Genomic DNA, 19,579 nt, shown 5'->3' with positions numbered 1-19,579 from the left:
AAGAAATGACCCAGTTTTAGAAATTGCAACCGGAGTGCGATGTTTTGGATTCAACGGTGTATTTTTGGTGCAGTTTCTGACGTGCATCTGAAACAAAATCAATTCCATTTCCTGCTCGATTTTTACATTTTCCAAGTTCAAAACTTGACTAAAGTATGCTGCATCACCTACAACATTTCTCATTTTTAATCAATGACTAAAAGTGACCCGAGTTCAAAAGAATACCAAACAATGTCCTGTGTAATTCGTCACTGTTAAATCTCTGACAGTGTTTCCTTTTGCCGCAGAGGCAAAACTAACTGGGGCCGTAACTTAACCGACTGTATCAAAACGTGGCGTCTCTCTGGCCTGGCAAGCCGCCATGAGAGCTGGCCTGACTATTAAACCTCCGACTCTGGATTAGCCCAGATCTGCATTCTCCATCAGACGCTCTTAAAAGACTGAGAGAAGCGAGTGATGAATCTAGCAGCTGCCAGAGACGCTTAACTAACAGCAAAAGACCAGTGAATGTAAATAAAGGCAATTTCTTGGCGAAAAACAAAGTGCTAAATTCAAGCTCGATGTGAAAAGCATCTAAGATATCTTGACCTTACTTAACCCTTTCACCCTCACAAATATGCAAAGCAAGGCAGCCATTCTTTGACAGGCCCTTGATATATCTCTGCAGGGAAACCAGTCAAGACATCTCAGATTTCCTCTTACTGTTTCTGAGCAAGTTTGTTGAGATCTGCAGAGATTAACTAAAACTAACGATGTCCTAGTTTGCATTAAGAAGGCAAGTAGTTCCAGCTACTTTTTAATTTTAAGTTACAGTATAATATAATACCAATCCTAACCTCTACTTTTTCATTATTTGTTTTTAAATTATTATTCATTCATATTTAAAACTGCAATGTTATGATGGCATTTAAACAATTATTCTTATTTTTTTGTCCACAACTTGAAAATAAATATCATTGGATCCATATATCAGTTAATTTTCCACTGTTGGTGCCTTCCTAATTATTGTTAAATTAGAAGTACACATTACTGAATACTCGCTATATCATCTTAGCAAAATTCACTTATCAATCAGTGGTATTTTTATACAGTTATTATGTTGTGTTTATTATTTCAGTCAAATAAGTGTTAATATAAAATAGCGAATACCAAATGCAAATCTCATTCTATCAGTCCAGTTCAGTAATGTACTTAGGAGGCTCTTTCTACACGCTTTATCAAACACATACCTTTACATAGTGGTCTCATTAATAAAACAACGTTTCGTGGAATAATAGCATGTGTAGTTTATAACTTTGACCACCTCAGACCTTGCTTTTGAAGCGCTTGTGCACTTTAGTTTTATCACAATTCAGTCCCGCGTGCTTGCGCGTGACACTCCCAACTTTAGTGTGGACGTTTTTACACGACCCACGGTAGAAACAATGAAAAATAATCAGTATATAACACACTAACCTGCCAACGGTCTGGTTGGCGAGCTGTTTCATGCGGTTGAACTGTTTCTTCATCTTGAATCGTCTTCAGCCACTAACATATAAAACTTGGAAACATCAGTCGCTTGTTTTATCAAAGTGCCGCCCGCGCACGCGACGCTCCCATTACGCGCGCAGAACTGGATCCGAACCGGGCGATCTGTTTTATTTACTGCTCATATTCATTTATAAACCGTGCGTCAAACGTGGTCCATTCGTTTGTCATCCTCTCGATTTCTGGTTAAGTCAGTAAACAGCAGTAACGCCGAGGAAATAGGAAGTGCAGTTCACTTCCCTGTTGTGGAGCGCAGTGGGTTGTGACACATGACACCTTGACTGAAGGATTCTGATTAAACTGGATGGTTAACACTCTGCTTTATGTAATCAGGTGGCTAACACTATATGTTTCAGGCTCAGATTTATGGTAACAGACGTTTTTTAGTTGCAACATTTTCTAAATAAAAATTAATTACATTTAAAGCCATTCATTGTGTTTTATAAAGTTACAGATCCAGGCCTATTTAGATTTCTCTGTAATAGCGCCATCTTCCGTCCAAAGCGCAATTGCAGCCAAGAGCAGTTAATCTTACATCGCAAAATGCGCAAAAAAATAAACAATTAAAATTGAACAAAATTTGTGCTAATATGGAAATACACGCTTATGCATAAAATAAACAGACTAACACAAATTAGGGAATAATCTGCAATATAAAAGGCTCTTGAACTAACCCTAATAAGCCTGACTTTGGGAATAAAAAACTTTTACACACACAAAAAAAATGGTTGTACATATTTGATTTTTGCTTCTATGAGATATAGTATAATATAGGATAACATTGAACTCATACTTTTTTTTTTAATCAGAGGACCAAAATAAGCAAAAATGTGGAATTATTTCAGTTGTTTATATTTATATGACAATTTTAAGATTGAAATTCTGATCGTTTGTAATGTAAGATGTAAATGAATGAGATCTTCATAACAGTAGAACAGACTAGACTTAAAAAAGGCATATAATGAATATGATATTTAAAAGTTCCGTTGTATGAACAAAGCTCTAGTCATAATTAAATCACATATAATGCAATTCAATACAACGATGACTGAGACATTAACAAATAAACGTCCATCGAAAGCCTGATGTATCACATCTGAAAATGTTTTATATAGGCTAACCTATGGATAATCTAGTACTATTGTTAAAAGATGAATATAAACTGTAAACTGTAAGCAATTTGACATCGAGCAAGTCAAAATAATTCTTGCACATTTAAACCACATTTATGTATTTAAATCGAACTGATACGCGTTCATACTGAAATATCGGTGGCCTGTTTTATTTCCCCGATTAGACTTTGATTAATGTTGTCTGGTGCCACCTAGTGGACGAAAATCCTACATTTCCAAGCGCCGAGATTGAGTTTAGGCCTTCTCAGTAAAGGACGAGACTTTCATATTTGTTTTTGTGATCAGTGTTGTCTTTTTACCTCTTGTTGCAGAATAATGTTAATTTATAGGCTAATTACAAATAAATGCGATAAGAATAGGGTAGTCAACACCTTTTGCAACGCTTGAGCAAATTTCTTTGAATCTGCCAGATTTCCGTTTCAGTAAGTAACGAGGAATAGCACAGTGCAAAACAATGGCTACAAATCAGTGTGATATGATTATAATAAGGTAAAATACATAAATAGCAGTTTGAAAGGTCAAGTGGCATGAGGGACTGTGTTTGTACACGTCTAGTTTAACTTAGACGTGTTGGTAGATTTCCTTGTTTTCTATAAAATCAGCACGGGTTAAACTTTCTGGTGTTTAAGTTTCTCCTAGTTTCTCCACTAAATTATCTGAGTGCACAAGCATGTTACATTTTAAGTACCTTAGGCATATGTATTCTTTTCCACTGGTCAACATTTTACGCTTATTGTTAGTCTTTTCAATTTGAAGAGTTGCCCTAGAAGAAGACGTCCTTCAGCGTATTGGGACGCAGCCGCTGCAGTCTGGAGATGCAGTCGAGCCTCAGAGGGGAAGAATGGCTGAAGACAAAGTGGAGCTTGACACCAGACAGACAACATGATGCGAGAGAGCCGAGGCTGGTCGAGCGTGTGTCTGAGCTGTCCTGTGTTGTGTTGTGTCTCTCGCTCTCAGTGACGGGGCGGTGCTCATCGCATGTGGGAGTCACAGAGATCAGCTGAGAAGAATGCATTTATGCTGTGCGTGGCTGCCAAAATAGAACCCAAAAATAAATGTCCTACATATAAAAAATAACACAAAAAGTTGCTTTCAATTGCTTTCTTATTTGTATGTAGGATTTACATTTAAACTAAACTAATTTTTATTTCATTGTAATCTTTATTTTATTTTTAATACGGTTTAACCCTTCTTCCGTCTTCATGCAAACCATGCAATATAATACTAACGTGTGTGTGTGTGAAATAATTATATACATATATAATTTACAAATGTAGATATTTAAATAAATAACAAATAATATTTTAATAACACACCGTATGATGTAAAAAAAAATATATATATATATATATATATATATATATATATAAATGTTGTTATATTAAAATATATTGCTATATAATAAATAAAATGCAATACATTTTAAAACTACATATATAATTATCCATAATTATCCAAAATATAATTATATATATATATATATTTATAAGAAATGTTATGAATTATATTTTATATTTGATTATATATATAGATATATATTACAATTTATTTAATAATGTTTATTATATTTTTCTGATAATTTAAATTTTAGATATTAATGATATATTTTAGATGTATTTATTTATTTATATAGCTAATTATATTTCTTTTTTATTATATTAAATTCCATTTTCAATAAATAAATTAAATGAATAATAAAGTTATCATGTTATATAAATTCATCTTATATATATATATATATATATTATATATCTCTGTTAACCTCTTATTTTTTCTTCCTGTAAATACAGTATCCACTGACCCCTGCAGTTTCACCAGGATGTGACTTGCTTGATCCGGTCTGGTCTAGTCGGGTTTTGTCCCAGTCCTAAGCCCTAGAAGTTGCCTTCAATAAAAAGCATCTTATAAATAATGCAATGATTTTTTCCCCCGTTGTGACATGGTGGTTCACATTTCAATCCAGCATTCACCTCCTCTGCGGAGGAACGGTGTTGTAAATGAACCTGATCTCCAGCTGACTGGATTTAATTGGTGCAGTCATGACCAATGCAGTTATGAAACATTCAATTCAATGGATTTGACATGTTTTTCATGCTTGCTTTCAGGCAATGATCTCAGATGAGAAATCATGTCTTCTGTGGGTTTCAGCGCTGATGTGTCCGTGCTTGAATCCTGCAAGAGCGCTAACCAACTATCGGAACATATGTTCACTTTTAATAGCAAGATCTCAGTAATATAGGTGTCAAATATTTGGACATTTAAACTGTCGGGCTAAAAAAACAAACTGTTTGACAGTAATGCGCTAAAATAGTTCAGATTTAAAAGATATTCATTGCTAAAATACAAAAGTTCATTTGAATAGGCTACTCAAAACAATATTAGCCATTTTCAATTTATTTTAGTGTAAAGTACTGAATTCTTTATGTTTCAGATGTTTATTTTTACATTAGAATTATAAAACACAAAACACAGATAGTCCAAAATTAACCCAATGGAAATATGCAGCACAAACACGGGGACATTTGACACACTGAGCAGTCTGAACATCTCATTTGAAGCAAAAATCACACTTCATCAGTGACAGACGGGATCAAAACGATTGATTCATTAATCGATTCAAGTTCATGGCACCACATTTATCCTTTGTAGTTCTGCAATTACTGAAAGATATTGAGAATTTCTGACAGTGGGGTTTGTTTACAGACATTATAGGGGCCAGTATGAAATCATTTCTTTCTTTAGAAATCCTTCAAAAATCGAAATACAGAATTTACAAATTGTGCGCTAAGACACTTCTGGCACTGCATGTGACTTATTATTCTTAATTATACCATTTATAAAATTAAACAATTGTAATCTAATAATATTATATAATATTATGTTTATAATATGTTAGATAATAGAAACGAGATTAAAAAGGAGTGAACATCTGAGTTACGACGAATGATTGTTTTTTTGGCCAGCTGGTTTCCACTTTTTACAATTTTTGAATGTAATTACAACAGCGTACAAGTCTTTCAGACGATTTCAAATCTTTCAAAATATGCCGACATGCTGTTTAAAATATTATATATCGGGTTTTTTTGTCCGTTTATAAGCACTGTCTGTAATAAAAACCCGATTTATAGGACTTCCGGGTTTTAAAGAACGCGTAAACTAAATTATTTTAAAATGATAGGTTAAAAATAGGTTTTGAATATATTATACATAGCTAGCCTAAATTACACTTTTATTTTCGATGTGATACACATTGTTCTCTCTGCAAAAATACTTAACTCTTAAACAGGTTGACATCATTTCAACTTAATAGGCTATCATGTTTAATTTATCACTATTTGTAGCAATCAAACACGCTTTCGTTTTTTGAAGGGGGAAAAGGATCGTAAAGCAGCTTCATATTGAAATGTTTAAATCCACATGTTCATCAGAAAAACGAAATATAACGAAATACGAATCTAAACCCTAAATGCTTGTGCCTTATACATTTAGGCCTAAAATGAGCCTAAACCGGGTTTGATTACATGTGTAGCTTATTTCCCATCACTCTTTTTAAAGGGTGTGTTTTAATACAGACTACTGTTTGGAGCTTCAAATATAAACAAAATCTAACCAGAAAAATACCATACGCTCATAAAAGAGGTACTAAACAACATGTCCCTTAAAAAGGTGCATTAAGTAATAGCTAATGTGTTAACAGCATCTATACCTACATTCATGATAAAGCTGAAGAAGGCAACCAAAAGAAGGAACCAACAGGTTACACACAATCTGAGAAATACAAAAATAAACTTCATTTTCATAGAAAATGTGAATGGAAATGGAAGCTAAACATAAACTATATATATATAGATTTTTTTTTTTTTTTTGCATTATGTACGTGATTGCAAGACTTGACATTTATAGACTATAAATGATATAGAAATGTATGACGTTTTCTAATTTGATTACAATGTTTCATAGACACATACATACATAAACTAAAAATCACATCATCTGTTTTCTTTGAAGAAACCTTTGTCCGTTGAACTCTCTTTTATGGTGACAGTCAAAGAGTTACTGGTTACGTCAGTAACAACAATTTTCTCCATGTTCTTCAAACAAGGCAGCCAGGACTGATCGGTTTCGTCGACAAAACTCAGAGACAGTTGCTCTCTGGTTTGAGCGGTGGATCGAAATAGACTGTTTTGGGGAGGATGTTTCATCTTGGATTGGTTTATGGCACCACTTGAGCTGTCCTTCCGTCGATGTCCCACAACACCTGGCCCAGGTTTTAAGATGGTGCCACCATGTGTGAATTTGACATCACTTGGCTTCTGAACGAGGCTGGATTCTGCTGGAAACTTTTGGGTTACATGGATGACATCACAGTTCGAGGTCTCTCCTGATCTCTCGGATTTGGAAGGACGATAAGATAACGGTTCATCTGCCTTTCTTTTAACACCTTCAGTGGATGAACCTCCCGGACGCAACTTTGGCTTTGGTCCTCGCTTTTTTGGTGAGCTGGCAAAATCCAGTGTCAGTGGGTCTCGCTCAAAATCCGGTGGACGAACACGAACACTTTCGCCTCTGTTGATGGTGCTTGGTGGGAAAATCGTTGGCACGACTGTCCGCAGTCCCTCACGGGCTCTGGGAGTCACAATCGGTTCAGCTACTGGGAATGACACATGTAAGTCTCGAGACATTTCCCGTCTGAACTCGTAGTTTTTGCCTTTTGCTTTTGCCTATGAATAAAAGGTAAATATAATTAAACAATTTAAACACATGAAACAAATGGTTCCAATGCATTATAGTGCAACAGAATTAAAAATGATAATAAATGCTTTAAAAAGAAAGCCAAGAAAAAGCTCATAGCAAAGAAAAATTAAGCATGCAAGTATGTATAGAACAAAAAAAAAATCACCTTCATTAAAAATGTTTCTGGTTTAGGTCCCCTCTTTTTTGGACCATACAGCTCTCTCTCGCGCTCTCTGTAGTAAAAAAATTGAGAAAATAATACTTGGAAAAGCTATTTTTAAACGTCAATGAAAAGTAATTTCTCTACCGGAATTACAGAAATAACGAAGAAACGTTTACCTTTCTTCAAATGCAGCGAAAAGACGCTCGTCCAGAATATTCTCCTCTGGTTCCCAGGTGCTGTATCTGCACCAATAAGTGCATGTTCAATTATTCGCCAATCATAACGCCCAACATCATCTCAAAGCACAGTTAATTTACACATTTATTAATAATGCGTGCATTTTTTTTCATCACTTATTTTAAAAGATGTTGTACGTGCCTGTATAATATCGATTGATACATGTAAATACGTTAATATTTTCACATTTAAATGTATACATTTTAAGTTAACATGAATGTTTTTGTTTTGTTTTTATTTCTCTTAAATGTCTCCCTTCACTGGCCTTGTCCGCTAACGCTCGCACGAGCCCCGTTACACAGTCCCCGCTTCAGCCGTGCTAACACTCAGGAGCTCGGGGAGCTCCACACATCTCCTTCCCTCGCAACTACTGCCGATAGCGTGTCATTACCACTCACTTCTGAGACCAGCCTTTCCACTTGACCAGATACTCCATCCGTCCCTGCGGGTATGAGCACAGGGAGACTCAAATTAGCAAGCTAACGCTGCTAGGCTAACCTATCGCATATAAAATGACACTTGAGCGAGCATAAACATATAATCAGGCGACTTTGTAGCAGCGCCGAGGCCCCGACGAGCAGCCGGGTGAGCACTTACTCTCCTGATGCGCCGTTTAATGATGGATTCGGCGGCGAAGACGCGCTCCCCGACGGCGGAGAGCTCCATGTTTACTTCAACCTCAGCTCTCTGCCTCAATAACGCTTGCTGCTGGATAGCCCATAATACTCTATCCGAAGAGACGTCATCACGTTCTAAACTGTTGCCATGGCACCGCGAGTCTAGGACGGCGCGGTAGTGTGTGAGTGGAGCTGCACTCGAGGAGGGGGAGGACTCAAACCAGAAGTCTCATTTATCACCGCTGTTTTGGAAACAAATACGTCGTGTTTATTTCACATTCTTGTCCAGAGTAACTGCGGTCACGGCTTTCTACAAGTCCCCTATTAGTCGCATATTTACGGAAATTTAACGGCACTCTTCAGTGCGTCTAGATACGGCATGTTTCTTTTGTTGGCGACGCGTTGCGAGCAGGCTAGATATTGTGAAAAACAGCGTTTTATTTGTTTGTTTATATTTAATAGGACTGAAATCCAGACGCCCAAGCGCTTTCTTTATTTTAAACGCAGTGGAGACCTACACGAAACGCAAATATGTGCCCGAGTGCCTCCATATTCCTCTCCAAGTCAATGTCATCCTTGACAAATTTAAGTAAAAAAAAAATAACAATAATAACAGAAATTTTAAATTAAATGCAAAAAAATAAATAAATAGTTATAAAAAAAAATTATAATAAAACACATAAATACATAACAATTGTAGGGCTTGTCATAAATCCACATTATAGCCTATAGACTGATAAATCCAAATTTCAAATTTCAATATTTTACTAGCGCGCTCCGAGATCTCTCTGTTTAGACATGAAACTAGTTCGACGAGCTCAAGTGTCGATATATTCGAGCTGCTGCATGGTCATTTTCGCTGTAACCTACACCAAAAGACTCTCATAGCTTTCTTAAAGGATTTTAAGATTTTTAAAGATGATTTATAAATCAGTAGCCACATCCGAAATTGGCTTTAGGCCTATAGCCTATAATATTATATATAATTTTCTTTCTTTTTTTCTTTCTTTAATACATGTAATTAATAATGATAATTATTTTAAAACAAAAACTCGAGTAAGAATAATAAAAAAAAGCTAATAATAATTCTTGTAGACTAAGTCGTTTCAAATATGACAGTCAAGTCATATAAAAAAATGCTTCTTGTAGCCTACAAAAAAATGTAGGCTATATGAAAATACATATGTGGAAGTTTAATAGACTGTCCTCGACAATAAAACGGACATTATCTGCAAACTGATACACGACTAATCTTTTATTTGATTTGAAGATTAATTCGATTTTTGTCCGAATCGTTCGATGGAACGGATAAGAACAAAGTTCCGTCATGTTTTGGATTATTGGTTTATTTGTTCATTCGATGGATTTAAATTAGGCTATCGAAAAAAAAAAAAATCCTCATTAGTACATATTATTAGAGCTATTATTATTATTGCGATTATTATTATAACCTATAGACTAATTATTATTATTATTTAATTATTATTATTAATTATTATTTGTAGCCTATTATTATTATTATCTACTTAGAAAAACCAATCTCAAACTCGTTTTTATCAAAAAAATAAATAAATAAATAAATAAAATAACTAGGTCTATTATATTATTATTTATGACAAGAGTGACAGAAACTCCGAAAATCCGAAATTAATAATTTAGAATTTATAAAATATTAATAAAATAAAATATATTTTTAATATAAATTCGATTTGTACCATCAAATAATCCAACATTATTTTCAACAGATACAAAAACTGAGATTCATAAAACAGTCAAACTGAAGGCTAAACAAAATTCAATCGTATAAACACGACAAATAAACAACAAAACGGGATAATTGCCGTTAGCTTTATATTGCGACATGTTTAATTATATCTTCAATAATACAGCCTAGTTATTAGTCCCGGTTTTTTTTTCAACCAGTACAGTTACAGGTATTTTATCTTAAATTACATAAAGATAGAGATTAGGAGGGAAATTATTTTCATTTATTTATTAAGATAATTTTAATATTTAGAATAGTTACCTTGAGCAGATTTTATTTTTCCAAATATCATGTTTATATGGAAACAGGTCAAAAACAGCCTATAATCTAATCTAATCTAATCTAATCTAAACTAATATAATATAATATAATATAATATAATATAATATAATATAATATAATATAATATAATGATCCTGTCATGTATCTAATGCTTTGCTGCTATATCTTGTTGGAACGTAATTTGGGGCAGAATTATAATAACACATCTCACAATGGGAGAGCTCTTCATAATATGGATCCAAGGTTATCACTTGACCTAATATCACATATAAATCATAAGAAAGTATGTCAAATTCATGATCTTCTCCAGAACTATGACCTATGTGTAATAACCTAATGCTATAGTAAAACATTAACTTTCCATTTATTTTATACAGGAGGCTAATCAGGGCAGCAGGATGATGAGGGGTTGGCCTTCTGGTCAACATATAAGGCACAGATGTGGAAGCGTTTTATTAACATGCACTGCACCTAGGAGGCAGCATTGCTATATTTCACTTATTTATATGAGCCTCTACTATCAAAGCAAACTATAAACTGGTCAAATATTTTTCTGCTGAAGTCTCTGGAAGCATTAAATCAGGCAAAATGGAAAAAGAAAAAAAGAATGACACATTATAAAACAAATCATTCATGTTTATTATTCAAGTTTAATAATGGTTTGAGAAGCATTTTCAAACTGACAATTCAAAGTTAGCTATGCATAAAACATTATGCATATAAATGCCCTTAACCTTAATGGCATTATTGTGTAATTTGTACATTAGATACTGTACATCTCATTGCGTACCTACAGTACATTATATTAACTGTAAATTGATTCCAATTCATACAAGACCTATAGCATTACACTGTAAGCATCAATCTTACATTTACTTTCCGGACATATATAACAGATTGCATGTTCTGATGATCTCTGACCACAGTCATACTGCTGTTACAGAATTATTCTGCAAGATTAAACAGCCTTTATTGAGTTATTTTAAACTGAATTTATTAACAAGAGATCCAGGAGATGATAAAGTGCAAATAAACTTCTTACAGAGAGGGAACACCACACAGTCCAGTTGTTTATCTAGCATTGCACAGGAAGACCTCACAGGCCAACAGCATCTGGAAATCCAGTCAAGTAAAATAGTTCAGCAAACCTTTTTAAAGGAAAAATCATATACATGTATGATGACACCTTTCCAATTGACTCCAAATGTATAGATCTCAATTATATGTACATCTAAAATTCTGAAATCACCAATATTGGAAGGAAAATTCAACATGTGGTCCAAGATGTGAAAGGTGTGAGTATAAGTGCATTAAACTTAAACTTCCTCTTCAATTCAACCAGTGTGCTTTCTCCAATAGGCCGCTGTGTTTCCTCAGGCAGCATTCAAATTCAAAAGCTTTAGAAGCTATATTACACGCTATACACTTATGGGGTTTTAAATTCAATTTCCACAGCAGCAAAAACTCAACCATCTCAATGTTATGCATTAGAAACCATTCAGCAGGCATCCAAACAAACAAACCATATATAGAGTTTCTTTGCTTAAATGGCTGCATGTGTTATCAGGAATGGTTATGATCAGTGCATCTGACACGAGTCAACTTTGAGTTGGTTCAGCTGAACTAATGAGAGTCCAATGTGTTGTAGTCTTTATCCTTGAATGTATTCCTTAAAGGTCACGGTTAAGCAGTTCGTAGTGATATCGGTGATGATAACGTTACCCACAAATGGTTTACCATGGCTGTTTGTTTTCTCCACTTGCGCTGAGCTTCCTGAAACCTTCTCCGCTGTGGGAAACTGCTTAAGAGTTTTGGTTGGACCACAGCTTAAATCAATAGGCTCTTCAGGAATGGGGTCGCTAAAGTCATAACTGTAGGCTCTGCTGGCGAGACTGCGGCTGTAATGCAGGTTCATAGGTTCTCTCTGAGGAGAAGAAAGCACAGTGTTTGGTGCACTGATGCTCCTGGAGCTGAAGAACTGCTTACAGTTTCTCACTTCCTCTCTGGGTTCTGAGAGGTTCCTCTTGCGGTGATTGAGTTTGGTGTCCGGGTGGGCTGGGGCAGCGTTCTCTGCGTTTGGTTGGTCACATAAATCTATCACCATTTGTTCAGTCTCTGAAGGCGTATCTTTTGGAAGTTCTGCCTTTTTGGAGGAGGTTTTGTGAATGCACTCGCTAGACGAAGAAAATGTGCCGGCGTTCTCGACAGAGCCGTTCTCGCGGCCTGCTGAAGTTTCAGCATCAGACAGATTGTCCGTTTTATTCAGTGTAGATTTCTCATTGTGCTCCGCGTCCATTTTGGAAGCATCCTTGTTTTTTACTTTAGATGAATGCACACCTTTGTCCATGTATTTGCTCATTACAATGACAATTCGTCCGTTTTTGTTTTTGTTCTTGATTATTTTCATCTTGCTGCTGATGCCGTTAGGAAGTGCAAACTCTTTGGCGCTCGTCTTGAGTGCCCGCTCCGCTTTGTTCCCATTATCCGGCAGGCTCTTGAGCTCGATGGACAGATCTTTCACTTTACTCAGGCAGCCGGAGTCTTTGTTCCGAATCCACTTCTGATGGAAGGCTGGAGGGAGGTTCCACCCTTTGTTGGAAGGGTCTTGAACCTTGACCTCTTTGGGTCGCGTGAGTGGCGTGTCGTACATCTTGGGGTCCGGCTGGTAGTGATGATGTTTCTTGCTGTTCAGCTGGTAGAAGTGCTTCTTTTTCCCGCTCACGTGCTGTTCGAGGGAGATCTCCCTGCAGCTGGGCTGGTACTGGTGGTGTTTTTTGCTGTTGAGCTGGTAGTGCTGCGGCCGTGAGTGTTGGATCTGGAGGGGCTCCACTTTGGGCTGGTTCTCCTCATCCAATGATGTGTCCTCAAGACCACCCAGGATGCTTGATCTACGGGCAAATGCAGGAAGCTGGAACAAAGAGAGAGAATTTATTGACTTCACAAAAGAACTTAAAGTTCATCAAAGCTAACACATTTAGCTTTACTCTAAAGGTAATAATGGGCTTTAGTATGGGCCTTACTTTGTTTTGAGCATAGATATGCCATTCTAATGAATTTTTTATATGTAAAACATTGAAACCAACTAAAGCAGTCCATAATGGTTATCATCAAGTACATTAAGATGCACGCAGACAGTAAGGAGCCATTGGCGTACAATTATTGATTCATAATGAAATGGAAGTTTTATCCCAACCATGCACAGAAATAACCTAGGTCATAAATAAGCAATACTTTTACAAAAGATATTGCCAACTTATGCACCAAATGGAAGATAAAAAGTGTAATTGGAACAACGAGATACCTGGACAAGGGGGTGTTTGGATTTAGGCCCTCTTTTGCGATATCCCACCATTTGCTCCTGCCTTTCTCTGAAAACGATGCATAAAATAGATATAAATTCACTATTTTCAACACAACACATTGAATATTGTCAAAACCGTTGGGTTTAAGAACAACTAAAACTGCTAACTGTGTTAAAAGGCTCATTAATCTATTCATGTGCAGCAGAGCCAATATTCTCATTTGCTCTTAGAATTAAAGGTTCTTTATTGGCATTGACTGTTCCATGAAGAATCTTTAACATCCACAGAACTTTTGCATTGCACAAAAGCTTCCTTTCTAATAAAAGGATTTATACAAATATTTTTTACACTAAGAAAAATGGTTAAGAATTTTCAACAAAAGGTTCTTTGGGAACTAGGAATGGTTCTTCTAAGGCATTTTGGAACTGTTCTTTTTAAGAGTGCAACATTCAGATCACAAGCCACAGTGGATCCCTCTGATCAGCAGGTTACAACACAAAACAAGAGAACAGTGGGTAAAATGACACTCATACTTCTAGTGCAATTAAACCAGTGAGAGCAACTCAAGAAACATCTTGCGAAAACTGCGATAATCTAAATGTAACAATTTTTTTTATTCTAGAGATTCTGGAATGCTTTGATACTCATTCGACTTTTATCTTCAGAACAGTGGGCTCAGAGAGGGGTGTGTGAACATCACAAGACCATGGACAAAGCAGATTAGATCATAGACTTGAGTGTAGAGGGGTGTAGAGTCCAGTTGTGAGAGCAGTACTGCTAGTTATGTATTTTTCATATATGAATGTATGAATTTCTTTGATCTAAGCTGTTCCAAAGCATGGTTATTTTCAGTGCTGCCCAAAATAGGGGTTCTCAAACTTTTTGACATAAGACAATATTAAATTTTCTTTTTTTCTGAAATGAGAAATGCCAATGTATTAAAGTGTGTGTGTATGTGTGTGTGTGTGTGTGTGTGTGTGTGTGTGTGTGTATATATGTATATATATATATATACACACACACACACACACACACAGCCCCTTTGGAACTGTAATGGGGCCCCTAGAGGGTTGTGGCCCCCTGGTTTGAGAACCACTGCCCTATAAATGGTAGGAAGAAAATGAAATCTTGTTTAGGTCAATATACAATGGCTCATTCATTTTGTAGGACTAGCACAGGGTAATAACAATGCGGTGTTTCCAAAACTGGATAAAAGGCAAGCATCAAGAGAGTCTTTGTAGCAGTCAGACCTGACCCGTAGGGCTGCCATTAATCTTCAGCTAGACTGTGCAGGGCTTGGCCCCGCCTCCCGTGACCATATTTGGTCATTACCACAAGTTCAGTTATATGTCCTCCATCTCACCTGTTTTGGAAAGCCACAAGAAGGCGCGGGTCGAGGATGTTTTCCTCGGGTTCCCATGTGTTATATCTGTAAAATTGACGAGAGAATATGAAAATGTAATTAACCATATGGTAAATGCACCGCGTGTTGCGATAAAATGTAGCATTTTTACAGATTACCCCGCAAAAAAAAACACTTTTTTTGCATACAGATAATGTAAACAAATAAATATATGAGGATATTTCATTAAATACAGTACAAATACAAATTCGCTCGCGTAACATTTGTGATGGAATCCGTAAAAAAACAGCCCAGCGCGACCGATGTAGGATAGGCTACCGGTTAACTATGCGTCTAAAAATAAGACATATAAACCAATTAAACACTTACTTGGCTGACCATCCTCGCCACTTCACCAGATACTCGATTCTGCCCTGAAAAACGACGAAAATGCATTGGGTAAAAAAACAACAAATACATCCTCCGTACCATTTACGGTAACGTTGGTTCTAGTTTGACCAGTTTTACCTTCCGTAGGCGCTTCTTTTCGATGCCCTCCACCGCGAAGACGTGCTCCCCGACGGCAGGTAGATCCATGCCGCTCCGCCGCCCGTTTGAACACAACGAGCCCAATAAGATCTGCTTCACCGCGACGCGCTGTGCCACCGCTGTGGCCCGAGATTAATTTGTCGCTCACCCCTCCTCTTTCCCTCTCTCTCTCGCTCTCTCTCGTATTTGTCTCCACGTTAAGCGGCGGGCACTGGAAAAGCTCTCTGGTGCTGCTACTACACAAAATAGTTCATGCAATAGTGAGCCAAGGCAGGCGCGTGACGTCGGCGCGCGAGGAGGGGGAGGCTGAGAACTGTGCCAAATGCAGAATATAAAGCTCTAGTGTGTGTGTGTCTGTAAACGGTGTTTGCTTGCGGTAATTAAGAACAAGTTGGAAATAAATGTGCATGAATACAGCCTGCTATGGGGCAGTCGTGGCCTAGCGAGTCAGACTTGTAACCCGAAGGTCGCGGGTTCGAGTTTTAGGTCTGACAGGGATTGTATAGGTGGGGGGGGGGGGGGGGGGGGGATGTCCAGCACTCTCTCCAGCCTCAATAACACGACTGAGGTGAGACCCTTGAGAAAGCCCCCGAACCCCCAGCTGCTCCCGTGGGGCCGCAGCATTGCCCCGGGTGTGTGTTCACTACTGTGTGCTCTTGGATGGGTGAAATGCAGAGCACAATTCCCACTATACTTGGTCACAAGTCACCTCCTTTTCTTTAAAATCTCAACTAAAAAACATGTTATATCATATTTATCTATATATCTAGCTGTAATGCATTTTTTTTCTATTATGTGGTAGAAACAGGTTGTGATTATCTCTCCATCTACAATGCACTCTTAAAGCAATTCTATTCTATATAAAAAACAATAATAAAAAAAAAAACGGTTCATCAAAATTCTCTTTATTTTTTTTCCCACGCAAAACGCTCACAGGATAGAGACTAAACATCTATATATACAGCTCTAAACATATACACGAGTTGTTCTATTAAAGGCACCAGTACCTAAATTAAGCACCCGATTACCGCCAGCATAGCCTACATTAAGCCCTTAAAGCTTTAACATCGCTGACAGGAACCACATAGAGAGATAAAACACCTGTGTACATCTCTAAAGCTGTACATCATGTAAAGGAGCTGTTCTATTAAAGGCTCCTCAGTTTAACTCCAGAATGTAAATTAACCACTCGTTTACCGCCTTCATAGCTGAGCGCACTATAATGTTTTCGCTTTTATCGCCTAAAACTGTATGTGAAGCAGAAAGATTAGGCAAACTTTCGCACAGCTGTGAGTTCTAACTCGCATTTCCTAAAACGCAATACATTAATTATCACACCTTTATCTTTATGATTATCACCAGCGAATACAGTTCAGCAGCTAGAGGGTTAAAACGAGGTTGCCGCGTCAACAGTCAAGCTAATCTCCATATATGGGCATAAAAAAGAAAGCGCAAATATATCTGGTTCTTGTGGTTTATTGCTTTCATTACATGCACACTTAAATGTTCACACAAAAACACAACGTGTCACACATTATATGGACGAAAAGTGTGTTTTGATGAAGAGAAAATGATCGTCGCGCTGCATTTCTCCTCAGAGCAACACACCCTGCTGCAGTAGAAACAGACAGTAGGCTAGAAAATGGTTGAATATGTTAACGACGGAGATTGGTGGGTCCACACCTGCTTTCACATGAATATCTATGAAATGTAGTTGAAGTTTACATTTTCATAATATAGCCTATAGGTTAAAATTTAACCATGTAAAATCACCTCACCTCATGTGTTTAGCCCAGTAAAAGATGAAGGCTATTAGAAAATAAATCAGTAACCTCCGTTGCAATGCCACATTCAATATTCATTTAATCAACAGCATGCAGTAGTTAAAATTAGTATTTAACATTTCCAGCAGCCTACTGCAGCAGAATCAGAAACACTTTAGGAGATGCACGCTTTTATCTAACTACTGCTCAGCACACTTTATTGGCCAGATTCAATCTGAAAACATTATTCCAGATAGGCCTATTGATGTTCAATTTCATACAAGATGGACCAGCATTATTTTGTGTTGTTATGGTCCTCACATCTGAACATGTTATAGCTTATTATTTGCAGTAAAGTATAGTATTCAAAAAGCAATGCAAATTTGCATATCTGGATAAGAAGTATTTATGAAAAAGTACATCATGCAACAATATCCAGATGACCGATTCCATTGTGATTCTTATATAAATAGACACTTTGCAATATAGCCACAGGTGCTCATGAACTGCCACATTTGAAAAGATGAAAAATAAGACACAATAAAAGAGTTTTACTGGAGTCTACTGTACCATGTAGAACCTTTAACATCCATAGAACGTTTTCCACTAGACAAAGGGTTCTTTATATTATTAAAATGATCTTTATATCCAGAAAACAAATAAGTCTTTTAAAAACGGTGCACTGAAAACATCTTTTGGAAACCTGTTCGAAAAACACCCTTTTTGAACCTTTATTTCTAAGATAGGTGGAGCTTTTCAAGGTAGGGACCGAGAAAGTTGTTCCTCATGGTTAAACTGCACTTGTTTCACAAAATTAAATTATTTTCATACATCTCATGTCAAAGAACCCAAAGGCAAAGGGACAATACCAATGAGGTGGATGCAATATTCCTGGCAATATATTTATACTGCACAATGAGAAGTAAACTCTTAAACAAATTCAGTAGCTACATACTCCAAGTGCAAAGGAATTCCAGACACAGCTCATGATAATGACAATGACCTTAACCATTTCAAGTGGGCACTGGTTGACTGGGTGGAAACCTCTCTAGGAGATCTTAAACTGTGATTGTTGCAGAGCTTTTCCATGTATGGAAACTCATTCACCGAACACCCAAAATAGGGGTTCCACATATTGAGTGCCAGGCACCAAAGCGCTAAAGAAAGAAAGGGATTGAGAGCGAGAGTGAGAGAGAGCAGTGTGTGCCAGACTATAAGTGTAGCCTCCTTTGCCCAACCAAGCGTCACATTTATCCCACTATAAAGGGTCATGGATGAGGACTGGTCGAGGACTGGAAGGGGTATTAGAAAATGTTAAGAGGGGCCTACAGGCAGTCCATCTCAGCTCAGGGAGCTCATTAAATCCCAGCATCCCAATGATCTGATATCAAACCAGCATGCAGTATGACAGAAAATACATTTCTGAAGAAGTTACATGAGCTTTATTTACAAGAGCTCTTAAAAATGGCGCTATGTTCAATGATTATCGAGATTTTCCGCAAAACATGCCTTAAGAAAGAAATGTGATTACAGCAAAGAGTCATTTCCAATTTATTCGTCATAGCTGCAAAGCCCTTCGCATGCAGTCAGAATGCATGTAATTTGCGCCCATCGCTGCGAGCTTCAACTTCCATTATTTTTCAATTATTACAAGATTGGTCAGATAAAATAGAGTGTCTCTGTTAATTTTCTGTCTTTTTTCATTTATTGAGACGCTCTGTCTATGTCATTGTCATGCATGTCGCTGGTAGGAGTGTCTGCTCATCAGAAAGCACCACGGCACGCCGCTCCTCTACCCCCAGAGCACATGAAGGGGGTTGGGATTGTCGGCTGAAGGGGGAGGGGGTCCAAAACAGACAGAGGAGTCCCCCAGGGTGCAGAGGGATCCGGCAGGACTGCGGTGGCTGACCTGTCAATACTATATCACGCAATGAGCCATGCTCTCTCCTCCATCCATCTACACTTTGGTCTAAAATACTGTATACTGTCAGTAAAGATATATAAAGCGGTAGGACAGCTGAATATGTGCTGCTATAGTGGGCATCAAAGCTGCTGAGTGGCAATTTAATTCTGATTCAGCAAATGGTTAAAATAGATACTGATAGTTCACTGAATGTAAAAGGAATCAAATGTATTTTGGACCCAAGCGTTCTTCAAAATATCTT

The 19,579-nt window shown here is 37.1% G+C and overlaps 3 protein-coding genes across 6 annotated transcripts in view; all 3 read right to left on the bottom strand.

Annotated features, from left to right (window-relative positions):
* LOC127953879 (rho GTPase-activating protein 17-like) overlaps nucleotides 1-1,798 on the bottom strand; it is a 33,727-nt gene extending 31,929 nt beyond the window's left edge. For 2 of the 4 annotated variants that reach the window (XM_052553236.1, XM_052553237.1), the window contains exon 1: nucleotides 1,456-1,798. In XM_052553236.1, the coding sequence (XP_052409196.1) occupies nucleotides 1,456-1,508 (53 nt within the window). In that variant the 5' untranslated portion in view covers nucleotides 1,509-1,798. The remainder of the gene's footprint in view (nucleotides 1-1,455) is intronic. The other 2 variants (XM_052553238.1, XM_052553239.1) reach the window with 1 other exon arrangement.
* A 3,674-nt stretch (nucleotides 1,799-5,472) lies between these two features.
* On the bottom strand, nucleotides 5,473-8,552 carry cbx8a (chromobox homolog 8a (Pc class homolog, Drosophila)). Its single transcript, XM_052553270.1, has 5 exons — nucleotides 8,392-8,552; nucleotides 8,193-8,236; nucleotides 7,734-7,799; nucleotides 7,561-7,627; nucleotides 5,473-7,381 (listed from the first exon to the last, which is right to left on the bottom strand). The coding sequence occupies exons 1-5, from the start codon at nucleotides 8,458-8,460 to the stop codon at nucleotides 6,650-6,652; spliced, it is 978 nt and encodes a 325-aa protein (XP_052409230.1). The 5' UTR covers nucleotides 8,461-8,552; the 3' UTR covers nucleotides 5,473-6,649.
* A 2,883-nt stretch (nucleotides 8,553-11,435) lies between these two features.
* cbx4 (chromobox homolog 4 (Pc class homolog, Drosophila)) lies at nucleotides 11,436-15,942 on the bottom strand. Its single transcript, XM_052553257.1, has 5 exons — nucleotides 15,631-15,942; nucleotides 15,493-15,536; nucleotides 15,124-15,189; nucleotides 13,760-13,826; nucleotides 11,436-13,366 (listed from the first exon to the last, which is right to left on the bottom strand). Exons 1-5 carry the CDS (start codon nucleotides 15,697-15,699, stop codon nucleotides 12,110-12,112), a joined length of 1,503 nt encoding a protein of 500 aa, XP_052409217.1. The 5' UTR covers nucleotides 15,700-15,942; the 3' UTR covers nucleotides 11,436-12,109.
* Nucleotides 15,943-19,579: the final 3,637 nt, after the last annotated feature.

Source organism: Carassius gibelio, chromosome B3 (assembly GCF_023724105.1).
Source record: "Carassius gibelio isolate Cgi1373 ecotype wild population from Czech Republic chromosome B3, carGib1.2-hapl.c, whole genome shotgun sequence".
Lineage (NCBI taxonomy): Eukaryota > Metazoa > Chordata > Actinopteri > Cypriniformes > Cyprinidae > Carassius > Carassius gibelio.
The sequence above is the reverse complement of the archived record's forward strand: the minus strand, read 5'-3'. Positions and strand labels throughout refer to the sequence as shown.

Bases quoted from the DNA above. Each gene is read 5' to 3' on its own strand.
- cbx4 (XM_052553257.1), bottom strand. From the start codon at position 15,699: ATGGATCTACCTGCCGTCGGGGAGCACGTCTTCGCGGTGGAGGGCATC. The intron at 15,537-15,630 runs GTAAAACTGGTC...GTCGTTTTTCAG, and splicing joins AAAAGAAGCGCCTACGGAAG to GGCAGAATCGAGTATCTGGT. The intron at 13,827-15,123 runs GTGAGATGGAGG...CATCGTTTTCAG, and splicing joins CTTGTGGCTTTCCAAAACAG to AGAAAGGCAGGAGCAAATGG.
- cbx8a (XM_052553270.1), bottom strand. From the start codon at position 8,460: ATGGAGCTCTCCGCCGTCGGGGAGCGCGTCTTCGCCGCCGAATCCATC. The intron at 8,237-8,391 runs GTAAGTGCTCAC...TCATACCCGCAG, and splicing joins TTAAACGGCGCATCAGGAGA to GGACGGATGGAGTATCTGGT. The intron at 7,628-7,733 runs GTAAACGTTTCT...TTTTTACTACAG, and splicing joins TTCGCTGCATTTGAAGAAAG to AGAGCGCGAGAGAGAGCTGT.